At 33.5% G+C, this 21572-nt stretch overlaps 1 protein-coding gene across 1 annotated transcript; it reads right to left on the bottom strand.

Moving 5' to 3' along the window:
* Positions 1 to 9202: 9202 nt before the first annotated feature.
* Positions 9203 to 20356, bottom strand: LOC127721390 (millepora cytotoxin-1-like). The gene is made up of 5 exons (XM_052228126.1): positions 20246 to 20356; positions 15204 to 15438; positions 11772 to 11906; positions 10648 to 10768; positions 9203 to 9368 (listed from the first exon to the last, which is right to left on the bottom strand). Exons 2-5 carry the CDS (start codon positions 15418 to 15420, stop codon positions 9320 to 9322), a joined length of 522 nt encoding a protein of 173 aa, XP_052084086.1. The 5' UTR covers positions 15421 to 15438; positions 20246 to 20356; the 3' UTR covers positions 9203 to 9319.
* Positions 20357 to 21572: the final 1216 nt, after the last annotated feature.

Here is a 21572-nt window from a genome sequence, read left to right as displayed (position 1 = left end):
GTCTGTCTGTTTAATAAGATAGTTTTATCGGCATGACAATTAACAGATGAAGTGTGAATTTTGTTCCGGTATGATGGTTTTATGCAGAGTTATGGTTATTGGATTTCGAAAATAATCAGTTTTCAACTTTTTTCTTCCTGCTTAAAGATATTAATTTGATATTTAGTATACAGTTTTACCGTGACAAGTTACAAATCAAGTGTAAATTGTGTTCCAATCTGATGATTAGTTAGCAGAGAAATGGTCCTTGGTCTTCGGAAATTCTCTGAAATAATCTGTTTTGCACTCCTTTTTTGTCATGCTTGAAGGTATTGATTCGATATTTGTTATACAGTTTACACCATGACAAGTTATAGATAAAATTACAATTTGTGCCAGTACAATGGTTTTTGTCGAGCATGCGACTTCTGTCGCAGACAGCTCGGCATAGGGATAGTGATCCGGCGGCGGCGTTAGCTAACTACTTAAAAGCTTTATATTTTAGTAGGTCGAAGACCTAGATGCTTCATACTTTGTATATAGATGCCTTATGTCATGAAGTTTACGTCTGTCATATATCCATTGTCCTTGACCTCATTTTCATGGTTCAGTGACTACTTGAAAAAGTTAGAATTTTTATAATGTTAATTTCTCTCTTGTTATGAGTAATAGGATAGCTATATTTAGTATGTGTGTACCTTGCAAAGTCAACGTGCCTGTCCGGTAGTTTTCATCTGAACTCGACTTAATTATATTGATCAGTGAACAAGGTTGTATTCTTGGTCAAGTCCATATCTTAGATAATATAAGCAATAGGTCTATTATATTTGGTGTATGGAATTATTGTATAGTGTACATGTCCAACTGGCAGGTGTCATCTGACCTTGACCTCATTTTCATGGTTCAGTGGTTAAAGTTACGTGTTTGTGTTTTGGTCTTTTTTTTTTATTATCTTATTCTATATGCAATAGGTCACCTATATTTGGTGTATTGAAATATTTTAGTATACGATGTACATTTCAGTCTGGCAGGTTTTATTTGACCTTGGCCTCATTTTCACAGTTCATTGCTCATTATTAAGTTTTTTATGTTTTGGTCTGTTTTTCTTAAACTATAATAGCTCAACTATATTTGGTGTATGGTATGATTGTAAGGTGGATATGTCTGTCTTGCATGTGACATCTGACCTTGACCTAATTTTCATGGTTCATTGGTCAATGTTGAATTTTCGTGGTTAAGTTTGTTCTTAGATACTATAAGCAATATGTCAACTATATTTAATGCATATATTGATTGTTAGGTGTACATGTCTCTCTGGCATGGTTTATCTGACCTTGAACTCATTTTCATGGTTCATTGGTCAAAATTAAGTTTTCCTGGTCTCGTTTTTGTAGAGCCTGAGACATAGCGATCCTACATTCCGTCAGCGTCGGCGGCGGCGGCGTCCACAAATATTCACTCTGTGGTTAAAGTTTTAAGAATTTTAATAACTCTCTTAAACTATCCTGGATTTCTACCAAACTTGGACAGAAGCTTATTATGATGAAAAGCTAGAATTTAGAAGGAACAAATGATTTCCTGTTTTTCCATATATATCTTATAAATGGACTTAGTTTTTCTTCCAGTTTACATTACATACAGTCTGCAGTCATGATAGTTAAAGTTTTTAAAACATTTATTAGATGCATAAGGTAGGCGAGACACTGGGTTCCGCGGAACCCTTACGAATTTTTAAGAAACTATAAACAATAAGTCAACTATACTAAGGGTATGGAATGATTAAAGGGGTACATGGGATCATGTTAAATTTATGTGATACTTGTAGTAAAGCTTTATATTAAGAACTATCAATTTAAAATCAATTTAAAAAGGCGAGACACTTCAGTGTGTGCACTCATGTTTTAACAGGAAATCGACTATGTACAATGCAATACTCAAAATGTTTGTTTTGAATCTTCAAAAAACACTCAGGGGATTCACCTATGTATCTATATATGTGAATATTTTTACGTTACTCGGACAATCTTTCGACCGAAGAAAATGATCCCTCAGGATGACTGAGGTACACATGTATAAAAATACAGTAATATAGTTTAACAAAAATATCAAACTCGAAGGGAAATTCAAAAGGGGGAAGTCCATAAAATCTGACAAAATCATACGTAATGTTTGGTCTTATTCCGACCTGCAGTAAAACATTCGCCAAGTGCGTTTTTTTTTTTGCTGTGCGGGATGTATGAATGCGCAGCCTCGTCTGTTTTAGAATATGAAAATAAGGAGATGTTGTATGATTGCCAATGAGACAACAAGCAACCAGAGATCATATGACAAATATAAAAGCAATTTTATGTCCCTGTACGACATTCAACAATGAGAAAACTGATACTTAAAGCCGGCTATGAAAAGCCCCAACATGAAATATGTAAATCAATTCAATCGATATTAACAAACGGCCTAATTTATACAATACATTTTTTGAAAACATATATATTTAGACTTGTTTATATATATATATATAAAAGTCTAAATTGAAAACAACGTTCAAACCTATGATTGCGTTGGATAAAAACCGCAATTTTTATACGTGTGCATGCAAAACAAATTCTTGGTAGAGGGGTCTAAATACAGCACAAACAACATTTTCCAAAAGACCAAATGAGTGAAAAAGTATATTTTAACAAAACGCATTTGACTAGCAGGTCGAACAACTGATGTTCTTAAACCTTGCTGACTGCCATTGGCGATTGCCAAATAAACGGATCACAAGATGTAACAAAACAGATCTTATTATTAAATTATTACCAAACAGAAAACAATAAACTTGCGGAAAAGATGGTATACCGCAAATATGAGGTGCAAAAATTTGTACACCATATCCGGATTTCGACAATTAATGTCTCTTCAGTGATGTTAGGAATCGAAACGGTATTTGAAAGGCCATATAATTTACCTCAATTTAGGATAGACTCTTGAATTTTGAAAGAGTCAAAATAGGATGAACGGATCATATAAACCCGAAGGCAAATATAATACAAGCCCAAACGAAAAATTATAAACAAGTCTAAATTGAAAACAACGTTCAAACCTATGATTGCGTTGGATAAAAACCGCAATTTTTATACGTGTTCATGCAAAACAAATTTCTTGGTAGAGGGGTCTAAATACAGCACAAACAACATTTTCCAAAAGACCAAATGAGTGAAAAAGTATATTTTAACAAAACGCATTTGACTAGCAGGTCGAACACCTGATGTTCTTAAACCCTGCTGACTGCCATTGGCGATTGCCAAATAAACGGATCACAAGATGTAACAAAACAGATCTTATTATTAAATTATTACCAAACAGAAAACAATAAACTTGCGGAAAAGATGGTATACCGCAAACATGAGGTGCAAACATTTGTACACCATATCCGGATTTCGACAATTAATGTCTCTTCAGTGATGTTAGGAATCGAAACGGTATTTGAAAGGCCATATAATTTACCTCAATTTAGGATAGACTCTTGAATTTTGAAAGAGTCAAAATAGGATGAACGGATCATATAAACCCGAAGGCAAATATAATACAAGCCCAAACGAAAAATTATAAACAAGTCTAAATTGAAAACAACGTTCAAACCTATGATTGCGTTGGATAAAAACCGCAATTTTTATACGTGTGCATGCAAAACAAATTTCTTGGTATATATATATATATAGATTCTACCACTGCATCGAGTGTGATACGATATTTATCCACTCGAGACAGTTAAATTTTCAAATTTAAAACGCGAGGCTCGCGGAGCGTTTTAAATATTTAAAATTTAACTGTCGAGAGTGGATAAATATCGTATTACACGAGATTTGGTGGTGGAATCTGTTTCTCTAATGATTTTCAAACAATACGCAGGCAAATTTATTCCTTCTTTTCGAATGATCTGCAAAAAGATGTGCTCTTTCTATGTGACGTCATCAGGCATGGTCGCCTTTTTTCATGCCGTCACAATAGGAAATTCAGAAGAAAGCAAGAAAATTCGACGTCATAATCGGATTTTAACCAATGAAGAACTGAGATCAAACGAACCACACGTTGATTAAATTTTTTTTATACAATGGGTGCAGAAAGGGATAAATTGACGAATGATCACGAATGGTCAGATGGAATCAATAGAAAGAAATAATTAAATTTACAGTCTAATGTTTATATTATGATATTGAGGATTTTGGATTAAAATCAATCGACCAAAACTTACCTGTATTATTACTGATCTATGTTTACACCTTATACATTATATATCAGTATTGTTAAAACTTTTAACACTGAGGAAGGCCATTTGTTGAGCCGAAATATTTGCAATTATTGTATAATTTATATCATCTGTTCAGTTTTTCCATCTTTGTGCGATGATATTCAACACTTTTTAGTGTTTTGTTTTCCATCTATTTATCGGTATTGTTACACAATCTTTTAGACTCATATAATTTTCCCTGTTTGTGTAGTATTGTCAATTTTGATGATCCAATACCTATTAAGTTTACTGGTTGGTAGATTCTTATAGACTCTTATGACAGACTATGCGGTGAGGATTTTATTCATTGTTGAAAGCGACCTATAGTTGTAATTTCTGTGTCTTTTGTTCTCTTTTGGAGATTTGTCCTATTGGCTATCAAACCACATCTTAATTGTGATAATAAATGAATCATCTTTTCCCAGTCTAAAGTATTAATCAATCCACATCCAACGGATTTATTGTGAGGACGACAGTTATAAACCGTATGAGAAACTGTTACACATGACCTTGTGCAATGATACCCATTTTCCAGTAGCATTCCAAATGCCATGCCCTTTATGACGGTCGACAATCTATTGCAGGACCTATTGTATTTTACAATTGTTAATTTGTCTCATTCTGAACATGCAGGTGAGCTAAAACAGATGTGGTATGATTGCCAATGAGACAACTGCACAAGAGACCAAATGGCACCGAAATTAACATATGTATGTCACTGTACGGTACAGCTTTCAACAATGAGCAAAACCCATATCGTATAGTCGGCTTTTAAAGGCCCCAAAATGACAAAAGTAAAACAATTTACAAACGAGAAAACTAACGGCCTAATGTATGTACAAAATAATAAACAAAATCAAGTATGTTACACAGCAACAAACTACAACAACTGAATTACAGGCTCCTGACTTGGGACAGGCACATACATTACCATGTCTGCGGGCGCCTAATCTGGGACTTTGGTGTTAAAGTGGAACATACATCAATAAAAGCGCTGTTCCTTTGCTTTTCGTGTTTTTGCTGTTTATGAACCGACTTTGTCTACCCCTTATCCTTTCTTATCTATTATGTAAGAACTTATTGTAAAAATCAGTTGAAAAGGGTTGACTCGTCAGATTGATAAAAAGCTAAAAATAAATAAAAATAAAAAATAAATAAGAAAACCTACTTAACCGATTTACTCTATAATAAAATTGAGAATGGAAATGGGTAATTTGACAAAGTGACAACAAGCCGACCAAAAAGCAGAAAAAAGTTGAAGGCTACCAATGGGTCTTCAACATAGCAAGAAAATCCTGCACCCAGAGGCGGGCTTCATCTGGACACCTAAATAAAATGTGTACTAGTTCAATAAAAATGAACAGCACACTAAACTTTTTTCGCAGGAACTATGTACCCTTACAAACTAATGGAACATCCTACGGAGATGTTGTTTACCGTGCCTGGAAATTTAGAAACAATCCCGGTAAACTTATCGATCCTTTAAATAAACTTATTCTAAAAAGTTACCAATTCAACACTGTAATTAGATCATTGAATATTGTTTTTATTGGTATTAATATTGAATTTGTTAGCAGTAAATTAAAAGCAAACTAAATATTATTGTTATATACATAAACACATTCATGGATCTACAATCTGTCGATACCTGTATCTTGGCATTGCACAAGGTCATGTTTTTCTGACTGTTTATGACGTCTTTACACTAAATCCATTGGATGTCGGATGTGTACTGATTGACGATTTAGTCTTAGATGCATGATTTGTTTAATTAGTTGTTAGTGGCTTTGAACTAGCTGTCAGTAACTGCGAGTACTCTCAGATCTGTACTTAGTGTCTTTTTGTTGATGGGATATACAAGTACCCGGCCACGTCCACTCTTTTTTTGTTAGATGTGTTTCTATTTGTATCCATCTGATGAGTTAAGTCTTTTTCACCGGATTTGTATAGTTCGTTCTTAGGTTGTACTGTAACACCACTGTCCCAGGTTAAGGCAGGGTTGGGATCACGCTAACATGTTTTACCCCTCCACATTCTGTATGTATGTGCCTGTCCCAAGTCGGGTTCCTGTAATTCAGTGGTTGTCGTTTGTTGATGTGTTACAGATTTGTTTTTCGTTAATTTTTTGTACATAAATTAGGCCGTTAGTTTTCTCGTTTGAATTGTTTTACATTTGTCATTTCGGGGCCTTTTATAGCTTTTTATGTGGTATGGGCTTTGCTCATTGTTGAAAGCCGTACGGTGACCTATAGTTGTTAATTTCTGTGTTATTTGGTCTCTTGTGGAGAGTTGACTCATTGGCAATCATACCACATCTTTTCTATATAGAAACGAACTATTAGATATTTGAACATCGGAAAACTAATTTTAATTTGACGTTCAATGGAGAAAAAATCTAGGTATAATTAGGACGCCAAGAAACATAAGGTTGAACGGGATGACGGACGGTAAATTTAAATTGCTATTGAACAATGATGGAATGCTAAATAGCGGAAACATGTGAACTTGCAACATACTACATTTTGATCCATCAAAATTGTTTTAATGGTTCTATAATGTGTATAGAGCGTTGTACTCTCGCACGAGGGGACATATTATTGAATTATTAAGGGCATACGATACAGTAGCAGGGGCAGATAATAACGTTTTCAAAACTTTTCATGTTGTTTTCGCGACGTTGGTAATCAGAATTGTAATTTCGCGATGTTTCTAATAAGAACGATTATATTTGGCGACGTCGCTTCAGATCATGCATTCACATTTGCGGAAAATCCACTGACGTCATAATCCCGATTGCGCAAATTTGAAAAAAGTACCTGCAATGAAAATCGGCCAAATCACGAGAATTGTTATATTTATACATTAATAAGGAAGTCAACAATATTAACTTCGACTGGGAAAAAAAATCAAATCCACATTCGTATTTTTGTATGTCTGTTGTTTCATATAGGAAATGAATACGAGATATGTAAAACATAAGATGTCGATGAGAGAGAAACCCAACTACACAAATAAAAACAATAAGTAATGTATATAGTAACTTTACCATTTGGCAAACTCAAAATCGCAATTAAAAGTGTACGGATAAACAGAGACTATCAACAAAATGACAAAAAAATAATAAATAATGACAGCGCATCATACTGTTCCTGACTTTGGAAAGGTACATTAAAGAGTTAAACGGCATTTTTCAGAATTTAACCCAGTGGAATATATATGTGTATGAAGAAACGGTCAGTTAAAATGACACGGTTATAAGCCCCGTATTATAGACCAAAAACAAAAACGCACCCGTTGATGTGCTAAGCATATCCCCATATGTCATATTGAGAGAGTAAAACCGGCACACAGGAATTAGGTATTTGACAGACCAGAGTTACAACTCATTGATGTTAAGTTACTGACCAAATACGAAGTCTTTTTGTAATGTAATTTCCCAGATAAGAAACAAAATATTTGTTAGACCTGACAAACAATGTGGTTGCACTCACTCCTAGATTGAAGGTATAATACAGACAAGTAATCCAATGATTATATGTACCGTAATAAAAAAATACCCCGAAGACAAGCTTAGGTAACTTATCTATTGATACAGAATCATTAAATTTCATGCTCTAATATCGACTGCTGTACTTCCTATGAAATGTTATACTATAACTGTAATCAGGTAATGGACTAAGCTAAGCTAACCCGATTTAATGTGGGTATGATTTTGTGTTCATGTAATGCCTATAGAGTAGGTCGTTAGTTTTCTTGTTTGAATTATTTCACATTTTCATGTCGGGGCTTTTGAAAGCTGACTATACGGTGTGGCTTTTTCTTTTTTTTGGGGGGGTTGAAGGCTGTAGGGTGACCTTTAATAGCGTGTATCTTCGTCATTGGAACTATGGTTGATAGTTGTCTCTTTTGCAATCATACCAAATGCCCTTATTTTTATATTATCCCCCTTACTTTATAATTGTTGCACATTTTGTCATGTCGGGGCTTTTGAATAATTAAAAATATGCTAAAGCTGTGTTGTCTACATGAATTGTATGACTAATGTCGGACAGAGATGCAGATTAATTTTTTTATTAGATGTATCTGTTTTGTTTCCGAACATTTCTTTTCTAAAAGTAATTTACTAGAATACTTTTTCTATCCAAGTTTCGTAACAATTCATAAAGGTTTGGCAAATATTCTATGCTATTTTACGAGTAACCAGCTTTATTAATTTTCATGATTAATATCATTGCTTTCAAAAAAAAAAAAACCTTGGCTCTACCACTGACAACGTAGTAGTGAACGGCGAGAAAGATTTCACGACGTTGTTGCGAATAAAACTTATTTCAACGTAGTTTGGCGCCTTATTGGCAAACGTCCCGTTTGCCATTAAAAACTAAGATTTATTGCTTTTATTGAAAAACAAGCACATGGACCCCCAGTTTTTTCTTTTGCAATCTATCAAGTTCTGTTTCAAGAAAGCTCCGCCAAAATTTTAAGAAAAAATCAACGATAGAATTTTTTCTGCACTTCTGTGTAGACGCAAAAATATTTTCAACTTCTTTATTTCACTTGTATTAAAAGAATCCAGGATATAATTATTCATTTCAACCGTTATCATGTTACAGCATGCTGATGCCATGGATCAAGGGAACATTTTACAAAAAACCCGGTTAAATTATGACTGCTCGTTCAAAAGTATTGGTACTTTCCTTAAAAGTCCTTATTTATGAAATTTCAGGGTTTTTCCTTCAAATATGCAAATTTCAAACCAAATTATCTCAAAAAGTAAGTCATGAAGGTATATTTTTCTTTGCATATTTCAAAAGTACACATCGAAATTGACCTTCTACCAAAATTTCAAGAAAAAATCAACGAAGGATCTCTACTGTATCGTATGCCCTTAATTAAGTCTGAGTTCGTACTTAAAAGTAGGCGGGTTATGGTTTTCTAAATAAGACGTTTAACTAACCAAACACTTTTATTAAGCATGTCGTGAATACAGAAGTACTTTTTTCATAAAATTGGCTTTTTTTAATTGGTGTTAAAGTTTTCAACTTCTCTAAATCCTCAAATTATGGAAAACTATCCACGATTAACCAACTTGCATATTTTCCAGCTGTATTGTCGATCTCTGAAATAAAATTAAACTTTTTTACTTTTTTCTTGTTTGAATTATTTCATACATTTGTAGAGACTCTGCATTTTATAGCTTGCTTTGTAGTATGGGTTTTGTTCATTGTTGCTTGCGGTATGGGTTTTGTTCATTGTTATTTGCGGTATGGGTTTTGTTCATTGTTGTTTGCGGTATGGGTTTTGTTCATTGTTGTTTGCCGTACGATGATCTATAGTTGCTATTCTACGTTATTTGGTCTCTGTCTGAATGTTTTCTTATTAGCAGTCATACCACATCTTCTAATAATAACTATATATATATATGGTATGATTGCTAATGAAACCACTTCTAACAGAAACAGATGTATGGAAAATAAGAGTAAATATGGATTCGGATGAGATCGTTTAATGAAAACATTTTTTCAGAATTATATCAATATAAAAAAACAAAACAAGTATCAATATAAAAAAAAAAACAATTTTGATAATCTTCAGTAGTTGAATAAACATTTCAAATAATTTAAAGTCTATCATGAGCATATCAAGTTTTGGTTATGATTGTGCTTTGTCACCATTCTATGGTTATTTTTCTTCGACATATCTAAACTTGCGCATATCAGTTGTGTGTACTGGGACACCTCTTATAACGAAACCCTTTCCTACAACTAATTGAAATGTTGATTCTTATTAATGTTAATAGTTCTATGTATTGTTGACAATGTCTCTAGTAAACTTACTCATAGTGACCGTTATGTACACTGACATCATCTCTAGTAAAGGAACAATTTGGAACTTACTCGTGGAAATATCTGAACTTACTCATAGTGACCGTTATGTGTATTGACATCTCTAGTAAATGAACAATTTGGTACTTACTCGAGAAAATATCTAAACTTATTCATAGTGACCGTTATGTATATTGACATCTCTAGTAAAGGAACAATTTGGTACTTACTCGTGGGAATATCTAAACTTACTCTTAGTAACCGTTAACGTGCATTGACATCATCTCTAGTAAAGAAACAATTTGGTACTTACTCGTGGGAATATCTAAACTTACTCATAGTGACCTTTATGTGCATTGACATCATCTCTAGTAAAGGAACAATTTGGTACATACTCGTTGGAATATCTAAACTTACTCATAGTGACCGTTATGTGTATTGACATCTCTAGTAAAGGAACAATTTGATACAAACTCATTGAAATATTCAAACTTACTCATAGAAGTTGTGTGTTCAGGTAATACTTTTAATAACGTAATCATTTGATACACTCATTGAAATTTCTAAACTTACTCGTAGTAGTTGGAATGTGTACTGGAAACACCTCTTACAACGGAACCAGTTGGTACATTCACTGTATTGGGTTTGTCAAATTTATTCCTGAAGGTTGTTTGACATTGACTAAGATCCTTTCCTAAATGAAATACATAAAGAATTAGCTCCTTATTTGTAAATAAAGTTTGATATACGCAAACAAGAATAAATATTTGCGATTGGACAAGGCTTTGTAAATTCTTTTAAGCGTCGCCAGGAATGTAATTATTTAAACTTCAACGTGACTTAGATTTGGTTTCAGAATTGAATCTTATTGGCCTTTTCAGAATCTAAAAGTCTATGGGTAATCCCATTGCTCGTTTACCAAAAAGAAAATAACGTTACGTTATTGGTCCAATTTCTATTGTTTATATAAAAAAAAGAAGATGTGGTATGATTGAGAATGGGACCTCTCTTCACGAGAAACCAAATGACACAGAAATTAACAACTATATGTCACCGTACTGCTTTCAACAATGAGCAAAGTCCATAGGATATTTTGAACCAATCGTAACGTTATTGGGTGAACGCTTTTGAAAATATAACCCAGAATGCATTAGATTCAAAAATGGCAATTTGTTTTATATCAAATAAATCATATTTACAAAACTCACTTTTTTCAGTTATTTAGCTGAGGGTCTAAAATGGGTTTTACAGAATAGAGAATGGAATAAAATTTCATAAAAATGGGTAAGATATAAGGAATTGAGCAAAATGGGGTCCTAGAATATAAAGAAAAGAGAATGGGCAAAAAAAATAGAGTATAGAGAAAAATTACCTTAAAAATCAAATAGTACATAAATGAAGAATCCCTTATCCAGACCCTCTTAGCTGTATGAATTTTGATCACGAGGGAATCTCAAAGCCTATAAATTTTAAGACAATGAAACCTATGTACAAAATGTAAGAGCATCAAAATAAAATAGACTCAAAAAGTCATAAGGTTTATCGCTACGTACATGTAACATGAAAAGTTGTAATCATAAATTAAAAAAAATATATATGAATTTACAAACTATAACTTTAAATATCAAATACATCGTTTTAAACATAACAGTACCGATGAAATGAAGCAATTGCTTAACATCAATAAAACTATTTACCAGAAATTTGACAACATTTAAACCTGAACCTTCTGTCCTCAAAGTAGTTGTCATGGATGCTGTTTATACCAGTTAAAAATCCATAATGGCTGCATTGAAAGTTGAAGAAGTCATCCCAGTCATTCACATAAGAAGCTGATATACAAAATACAAATAACATATTTAGCAGTGGCGGATCCAAGGGGGATGGGGGTGTTCCGGGGGTTGGAGCCCCCTCTTTTTGGACTATCAATGCATTTGAATGGGGGATATATACTAGTAGTTGGAACCCCCTTTATCCTGGGTTGGGGAACACCCTTTTTAAAATTTCTGGATCCGCCCCTGTTTAGCATCTATTAACCGAAACAATATAAACTAGAATGTGTTTTAGTTGCATATATAAACAAGTTGCTTTAAAAAAAAAAAAGACAATACGTGAACCTTAGAACTTTTTTATTCTAATTATTAATTCAACCGAATAAAAAATTATATATCAGTGTTTACATGGTCATGTGTGTGAAAGTTAATATTTTCTTTTTATTGCAAATCATTACAAGTTTGGCATGTTGAGAGAAGTGTTAAATACAAAGCAATGAGGAAAAAAATAGATTCCCAGACGTATAATATCTTAAAGAATAATAATGATTCAAAACATGGGGCACACTTGTAACTTCTTCCAAAAATTCATAAAATTAATCTAGAAATAAGTAATGAGGCATTGCGAACTGGTCAGCTAGCAGGACACATTAATGTTCGTTATCGACCAATCATCAATAAATGCAACTCTCCCGCGAGAGATACTTACTTGATCTAATTATACAACCATTATTGAAGAGGCATAACTTTTACATTCAAGATAAACAGATTCCATTAATAAAATAGAGTCACACGAGGTAAAAAAAGAATGCATTCTTATTGCCTATGATGTACGTAAAGGTACACAAATATGATCATTGATAATTAAGAAGAAACGTACTGTTATCAATGCATTAGAATTTATTGACACACAGGAGAATATACTTTAAAGATTCTCAACAAAATAGATTTAACTGCATTTGTTAAATTAATTCTTAGAAACAATGAATTTGAGTTTAATGGACTTTTATACAAACACATTATAGGAGCGCCAATGGGTGATATATTTTCACCAACATGCACAGATCTACATCTGTCTGTCCTATTCATTAAAATCTTAGATAAGTTCCAATGGAGAGAAAACATCAAATTACACTGTCAATAGGGATGACGGTTTTATGGTCTTCACAGGCAAATTAGAGCAAGTTGAAGATTTCTTTAACCTAGCAAACGAAATTGACCATCTACTTTAGTTCTAATATGAGGTGTCGACATCTAATATGACCTATTTAGAGGGTGGTAAAGGGTTATTTTCGTGCAACGTTTTCGGCCTTTTTATTTCACGTGATTTCGTGTTTTATTTCTCGTTTTCTCGTGTTTGGTTCGACGCGCGTTCTTCGTGTTTTCCCTTAATTATTTTCCGTGTCTCGTGTCGGTACTCTTATTTTCTCGTGCTTGTCCCGCATTTGATTAAAAAATAAACCGGGACTAATTCAAAGTCAGCCCAGATATTGTTTTAAATTATAAACTGATTAACTGGTCCCAAGATATTTATTAATAGCCTATTGTATTACATGATAAATCGTATGCAACTAGAGGACGCTAAAAGTGACCACATGATGGTTCGCCATGTCAATTTATAATGACTGCATGATCTCCAAGAACGGCTGAGTAATAACTTTTGGCATTTTTTCCTAAATATTTACGATTTTATTCCTTGGCTTCGTTTTTCCAGAGGGTTTTTTTCCGTGCAACGTTTTTGCGATTTGTTATTTCACGTGTTTCCGTGTTCAGACCCCCCCCCCCCCCTTTTTTACCACCCTCTATTTAGATACCGAAGTGTACAAAGGTGATCAATTCCATAATAATGGAAATCTTGATATTAAGTCACGTATATTAAAAACACAGAAACGTATCAATATTTACCAATCACTAGTGCACATCCAAAACACACATAAATTTAAGAGTATTAATTTACAGTGTGTGAATAATATAAGAAATAAAAGTGACATCAATGAATTAAATAAACATTTAATTAGCTTACAAGATAACTTAATTGATAGAGAATACTGTAAAAAGGAAACAGTAAAAGTTGTAAAAAATGTATATTAACGAATAGTCTTAATATTTTATTTGTTTTATTTTCATTTGATACAGATTTTTTTTATCTGATTTGTCAAAATGACAAGTATGCATAATGATTTTATTGTTACAAATCAAATCCCAAAGCCCACTATAACTCATTATGTAGAAGCCACAGCACTATTTTAAAATATCTCTCTGAATATCTAGACACAGATGTTTGATACCATATGCATAGGTCGTTATAATTAAATCTTGACCATTTATCTTTCACTTGTTTATCAAAGGGTACAACTGTCAACTTTGCTCGTCAGTAAACAATTGCAATGCATAAAATGTAGCTTTACAATAAATATACATGTTTGAAAAGGATCTATAGATTGTTTATTATCATATATCAGATAAGTGAATTAGCGATCTGTGAAAATTCTTTATTGTCATGTTTTAAATATCTTAATTAGATACCCCGTATGGAGGTGCTCTTAATTGCAGGAAGCTAATACAGATAAGATGAATAGGTGTTCCGAATGAACAATAATTTAGCTTCCGAATATTCCTCCATAGACTATATTTCTAACTAATTTATATGCGTGAACCCTCAGGGGTTCACGCAATGAGATGTGATACGAGTGCTAATGAGACAACTCTATATCCAATTCACCATGTACAAAAAGTAAACAATTGCATAGTTTACATATTCAGACGCCCTGGTGTTACTTCAGTATTCACTTTAAAATGGGCATAGTAAAGTTGTTCTTTCGAGCTGTGGGTTTTGTTTGTCAAGTGGTTTAAGCAGTTCATATAGAAAACCAATAGCCTCAAAACACCGAGGTTGTAAATAGTGTACGTGTCGTGTGCTTTAATTGACTAGGATTTCCGAATGTCGATGGTTTTCTTGAGCACTTCGGTTTCCTCCACCAATAAAACCTGTCAGTCAAGATGAAGCCAAGAAGACTAAAAGTTGTGTAACTGACTGTAATATTACAGAAATAAATTCATTGTATGTAAATAAGATAATCTATAATTGATACAACGATAAAAGTTGCATGTTTACCAGTCTTCGAACAAATGACAAAAAAGCCGCTCGTAATCACTAGAGAAGCTGCAGCTGTTATCATTATATATTTTGTGTAGTCATTACAAGATGACAAACAGCAATGAAATATTGATATCAATGAGACACCAACCAAACTTAAGATCACCTAATTTATTTATTATATTTAAAATTTTAATAAATAATATCAAATATATATGCTTGCTAACTGGTTTTGATTTAAAATGTTATTTAATATTTACGAGTCCAGTAACAATGATCGTATTGTCCACCAGTAGATCTACATCCTAATGACCATTTGCGATCTTCAAAATAGTTATTATGTTCACTGTGGATAACAGATAGGGCTTGACCATTTGGACACGAAAAATCGACCGGCTCATCAAACTTGTTGACCCATGTCCATCCGACCACAAGATTCAGTGTGCATACCAAACATACGATAGTTAACATCAGCATCGTCAGTCACTGATTTTACTGAAAGTAAATAATAGTATTATATATACAGTGGAGATCACTTCTAACCTCTCATTAAAACTGTCAGAATAATCTGTCATAGAACTGTTCTAAACTGTCCTAGAACAGTTCTACCTAGAACAGTTCTACCCTAGAACTGTTCCAAGTAGAACTGTCAGAATCAGTTCTAGGTAGAACTGACCAAATCAGTTCTAGGTAGAACTGTCAGGATCAGTTCTAGGGTAGAACTGTCTAAAACTGTTCTAGGTAGAACTGTTCAAATCAGTTCTAGTCGTAGAACTGTCAGCAGAACTGACCAAATCAGTTCTAACCGTAGAACTGTCAGTAGAACTGACTAAATCAGTTCTAACCGTAGAACTGTCAGCAGAACTGTCTAAAACTGTTCTAGTCGTAGAACTGACCAAACCTGTCAGCATTGTAGAACAGTTCTAAATGACGTCACTGCAATTTTTTAATATATATTATATTCTTTTGACTTATTTATATTTAAGACAAAGAGTTCTTAAAAAGTGTTCTATGGATAGAACTGACTAAATCAATTCTAGCCGTAGAACTGACCAAATTAGTTCTAATCGTAGAACTGTTCTAGCCGTAGAACTGTTCTAGTCGTAAAACTGACCAAAGATTTGGTCAGTTCTAGGTAGAACTGTCTAAAACTGTTCCAGGGTAGAACTGTCAGGATCAGTTCTAGGTAGAACTGTCTAAATCAGTTTTAGGTAGAACTGACCAAATCAGTTCTAGGTTGGAACTGTCTAAAAGGTGTCAGGATGACAGTTCTACATACTGTCCTAGAACAGTTCTCCTGACAGATTCTGACAGATTTGATGAGAGGTTAGAAGTGATCTCCACTGTATAGATACAATTTAATTTTGGATGTAACACAGTCTTCTGATTGGCTGAATTTTGTTCGTCTGTCAGCTTATAAACATAATTTCGTCATGTGGCCGTGATGTCATAGAAGTTTTTTTTTCATGATTTATTCCTTAAAAATGAAATTTAGAATTTAACTATAAGGAATGACTAATTAAAAGCTGAAAATGAATCTAAATTCTCTGTATAGTATAGGCCTTAATCGGATTGGCATCAGCTCAATTACAAACACTATTGTTTGGAAACGTATTGTGTTCGTGTTAGCTTTGGGGGCAGTTAACATTTTCTGAAACTGGAATGTTAGAGCAAACACAGTGATACTTTGTACGATTAAAAATAGGTTTAGATAAACGGTCACCAATTGATTTTTGTACAAATACTGTCGGACTCTGGTTCATACAAGGACCGTCACTCGTCGATAAATTCAAATTATTGTTCTTTAGACGGTTGTTAAGAGCTAATTCCAATACAACTCATAAACAATTATTTAATCTAAGTCTCGGTCAACTGTTGCTTGGCGAGTCCGATAACTAAGCGTTCAATAACATACGACTTAATAAAAAAATGCATTCCTTTCTTGAGAAAAAAGTAAAATCACAACAATACTGAAACCCGAGAGTTGCATGAATGATCTGTATATCCATGACAAAAAACTATGGTCAAAATTTTGAGTCAACCATTTGAAATCCGTGAAAAAAATATTTGGAAATCATCTATTCAATGTCGACCAGAACTTTGTCGTTATTACAGACTTTTACGTCTTGCCGCTGTCTATCCGCATTTGAATAAGTTATAGGTCATGGTAAAACTGGGCTCAATAGCAATAAAGGACGGCCAGTGCTCTTTATGCGGTTGCCATTCCACTGATGTTGTTCAACACTTAATTTTATTCTGTGAAAAACCTTTGGATGCAATAAGTAACATGTTTTACAGAATTGTTGTCGTTTGTACGTTTTTTTTTCGGCAAGATGGTGAAATAGTCGTAGCCTTACTTGGTAACATTACAGATACTATGCAATCTGTGAATAATATCTTGAGGGAACGACATAGCATCTTGAGGGAACGAGCTAACTATCTCGTGGAAACGACATAGCATCTCGAGGGAACGAGATAACTATCTCGTGGAAACGACATAGCATCTTCAGGGAACAAGATAACTTTCTTGTGGGAACAAAATAGCATCTCGAGGGAGCGACATAGTATCTTGAGGGAACAACACATTTTTTTTTCTATCATGGCCGCATTCTGCCACCGTACTTATTTGATATACAAGCGGTTAAAACCTTAATTTTAAAAAAAAAATATAGCGGTTTTTCGTTGTGACAAGATAGCTATATTTTTTGAAGTCATTGCGATAGAAACTAAATATATCATGAACCAGGAATAAAGTAAATCAACTTTTTGAATATTATAATATTTTTCCTTTCATCTTTTCCTATTTCACGATATAAATGCACAAACCCGATATATATGGAAGGTAATATCCGCCATAACTAAAAATTTCTTAATTTGTGAAATGCAATCTCTTTAATTCGTAAGGGAGCGACCATTTAACTTCAAAAAGGGGGGGGAAGTAATATTTTTTTCCTGAAAAAAATATTTTGATTCCCGATTTGATGAAAAAAAATATTCGGTTCAAGCAGATGACAAAAAAAATATTCTGAATGCAGATTCCCCCTATCATACCTTATAGTGTTAAATTTTGAAAAAAAATTGATTGATAGTGTCGAAAAACTAAAAAATGTGTTCGAGCTTTGCGCGAAAAAAATTTCTGACTCAGAAAAAAAAACTACAAACTCCCTTGAAGTTAAATGGTTGCTCCCCAACATGCAATTTCTTAATTTGACACATGTATTTTTTCCATCCGTTACATGAATTTCTACATTTCTTGATTTGTGAAATGTAACTTCTTAATTTGTTAACGTATTTTCTTCGTTCGTTACATGAATTTCTACATTTCTAATTTGTGAAATGAAATTTCTTTGTTTGAGTCACGTTTTGGGATGTAGAAATTCATGTAACTGATGGAAAAAGCACATGTTACAAATTAAGAAATTGAATGTTACAAATAAAGAAATTGCATGTTACAAATTAAAAATTTACACTACAAATTAAGAAATTACATTTTACAAATTTAAGAGTTGTATGATTATGGCGGATATTCCCTTCCATATATATATACTTACCTTGCATATGCTTGGACATTTTTCAGACCGCTTCCAAACATGGCATTTTCTGGTTTACGGTTTCAGTGATATTGATTTTGCTTTAACACTCATGACAAATAACTATAAAAATAGCAATTCTTTTGTGAAGTTTTACGATGATCGGAGAAAAAATACGATATGAAAGACACGGAACTCCGATCTTTCGCACATAAAATGTAACGTTGGACGTTACGTTTTCGTGCAAAAATGGGATAATCCAGTGTTATAATTTTTGGTATCTAAATTTCAGTTCCCATTTTTCTTTATTTTCAAGTCTATTGTAATCAATTCAACCAAATATCACTATTTTTATCGAACTGACCAGTCTATGTATTTTTTTTTATAAATTAATCTATAGCGAAATGGAATTCGCATCAACAACATGAGCATAGTCAGTGTAATTTAAAATGTATTTATTTGTTTGATCAAGATTGTTTGAATATTATGTGTTCTTTGCGGTTTTCTTACAGGATGTGACCAGATTTTATGCTGTAATATGATATTACCTGGATTTTAATGTATACAAAAATGTGGTATGATTGCCAATGAGGAAACTTCACAAGAGACCAAATGACACAGAAATTAACAACTATCAGTCACCGTACGGCCTTCAACAATGAGCAAAGCCCATACCGCATTCAAAGCTATAAAAGCTACCGAAATGACAAACGGCCTACTTAATGTACAAAAAAATTAACGAAAAACAAATATGCAACACAGCACTGACAAACGACAACCACTGAATTACAGGCTCCTGATTTGGGACAGGCACATACATACATAACGGTGGCGGGATTAAACATGTTAGCGGGATCCCAACCCTCCCCTTACCTGGGACAGTGGTGTAACCGTACAACATAAGAACGAAGTATATAATTCAGTTCAAAAAGGCTCGACTCATCAGATGGATACAAATAGAAATACATCTAACAAAAACAGAGTGGAAGTGGCAGAGTACCTTATACATCCGAATAACAAAAAAAAAAACAAGCAAGTACAGATCTGAGAGTACTCGCTGTTACTGACAGCTAGTTCAAAGTCATTAACAACTAATAAACAAATCATGCATCTAAGACTAAATTATCAATCAGTACACATCCAACATCCAATGTATTTGACATTGTGCATTGCCAAGATACAGGTATCGATGTGTATTTAGAAAATAGGAAAATGAAAATACACATGAGTTTCATTTGAAACGGTAAACACAGTTACATTTTAAATCACCTTGTTTTCAGATGTCTATTGTCCATCTATTGTCAATTTAAATTAATACAATTCACAATATTTATTACATGAGGGGAACTTCTGAAACCTTTTCCCAAACTTAATTTTTTTTTGGTTCCTTCTGCACGGACGAAAAAAAATGAATTATAGCAAAATCTAGTAAAGTTTTTAATATTTTGAAACTTAAAATGCATTTAAATTTTATTTATCTAGGCCCAGCCATGCTCCAAAACTTTTCCAGATGCAAAGGTTTGTCTGTACTACCAAAAGTGAAATTTGTAGTGTAAATACGGTCATGTTTGCGAAAAGGTTATGATGAACCTTAAACCTGTATATATTACATTTAAATTTAACAGGACGTCATTCCAATTACAATTGTTCAATATTCAAATAAAGCAAGCAAGCCAACCAAAGTCTTACTCTACATGCATTATGAAATAAGCTCTAACGAAAATATACATATTAGAATCGAACCTTAAAAGTAAGATATAGAACAAACAAACCTGTAAATATGTAGCTTATGCAACAGCCTGTCCACGGGCTTCAAGTTCAACGTCTGAATACAGAATACAGGTCGGCAAAGATGTTACAGGTATAAGAAGGGATTTTTGGCGGTAAAAATAAAGCATGCAGATAAAAAGGTGTGCTTGAAGTTTTGATTTGTTATTCGTCAAGCGTCAATGTACGGAAGCCGATAAGGGTTATTCAAAAACAAAAAAAATATGTCGTAATTACAACATAGCATGTCGTAATAACGACATAACTATGTCGTAATAACGACATAACTATGTCGTAATAACGACATAACTATGTCGTAATTACAACATCGCTATGTCGTAATAACGACATCCTTATGTCGTTATAACGACATCGCTATATATATATATATATATAAAATAGTATGTATTATGATTGCCAAGAGACTATATGACACAGAAATTAACAACTATAGGTCATCATAATGCCTTCAAAAATGAGAAAAGCACCCACATAGTCAGCTATAAAAGGCCCCGAAATGACAAATGTTAAACAATTTAATTCAAACGAAAAAACTAACGGCTTTATTAATGTACGAAAAATGAAAAAAAAACAAAAAACAAATATGTTACACAGCAACAAACGACAACCACTGAATTACAGGCTCCTGATCGCTATGTCATAATTACGACAACCTTAGCGTTGCCACTTTTTGAGGCGATAGAAAATACAAAATGGTCGTCAGTGAGGGCAAAGTTTGAAGCGTAAACATATTCATCTTTTTTTGGAGAATAATGAACACTAAATGCAATCAAGCTTAATTAAAGTTATTTACTTGCACATACTAGAACTTCATTTCATAATCAAGTCAAATGAGACCCAGTTGCACAGGGGAGCGATTCGGGCTTCTTGGAGCCTCTAGTTATGTTTGGCATGTACAGATTCGTGTAAAATATGACTGCATTTCCATTGCAGATTCTGAAGAAGATGAATTTTAAGCTTTTCCAAATAAAGACGGTTAAACTTTGGACTCCTAGTCCTCAGACCCATGGATCTCTGTACCTTCATTTGTACACAATGGCCTACTGATGCTTGATGCAAATTATAACTGCATTGCTACTGTTGGTTCTTTATGAGATTCTTACAGCGTCCTCCCCATTGAAGCCTGTATTAAACGTTGGACCCCAAGTTCTTTAAACCAATGTTCCCCAGGACAACTATTCCTACAAACTTAGTGGAGGGTTGGGATCCCGCTAAAATGTTTAACCCCGCCACATTCTGTATGTATGTGCCTGTCCCAAGTCAGGAGCCTGTAAATTCAGTAGTTGTTGCTTGTTGATGTGTTACATATTT

This window comes from Mytilus californianus, unplaced genomic scaffold (genome assembly GCF_021869535.1).
Source record: "Mytilus californianus isolate M0D057914Y unplaced genomic scaffold, xbMytCali1.0.p SCAF_12, whole genome shotgun sequence".
NCBI lineage: Eukaryota > Metazoa > Mollusca > Bivalvia > Mytilida > Mytilidae > Mytilus > Mytilus californianus.
Note: the sequence above shows the minus strand (reverse complement) of the source record. Positions and strands in the feature narration are given on the sequence as shown.

Bases quoted from the DNA above. Each gene is read 5' to 3' on its own strand.
- LOC127721390 (XM_052228126.1), bottom strand. From the start codon at position 15,420: ATGCTGATGTTAACTATCGTATGTTTGGTATGCACACTGAATCTTGTG. The intron at 11,907-15,203 runs GTAAATATTAAA...TTTGTATATCAG, and splicing joins CGATCATTGTTACTGGACTC to CTTCTTATGTGAATGACTGG. The intron at 10,769-11,771 runs GTAAATAGTTTT...TATTTCATTTAG, and splicing joins TAAATGTTGTCAAATTTCTG to GAAAGGATCTTAGTCAATGT.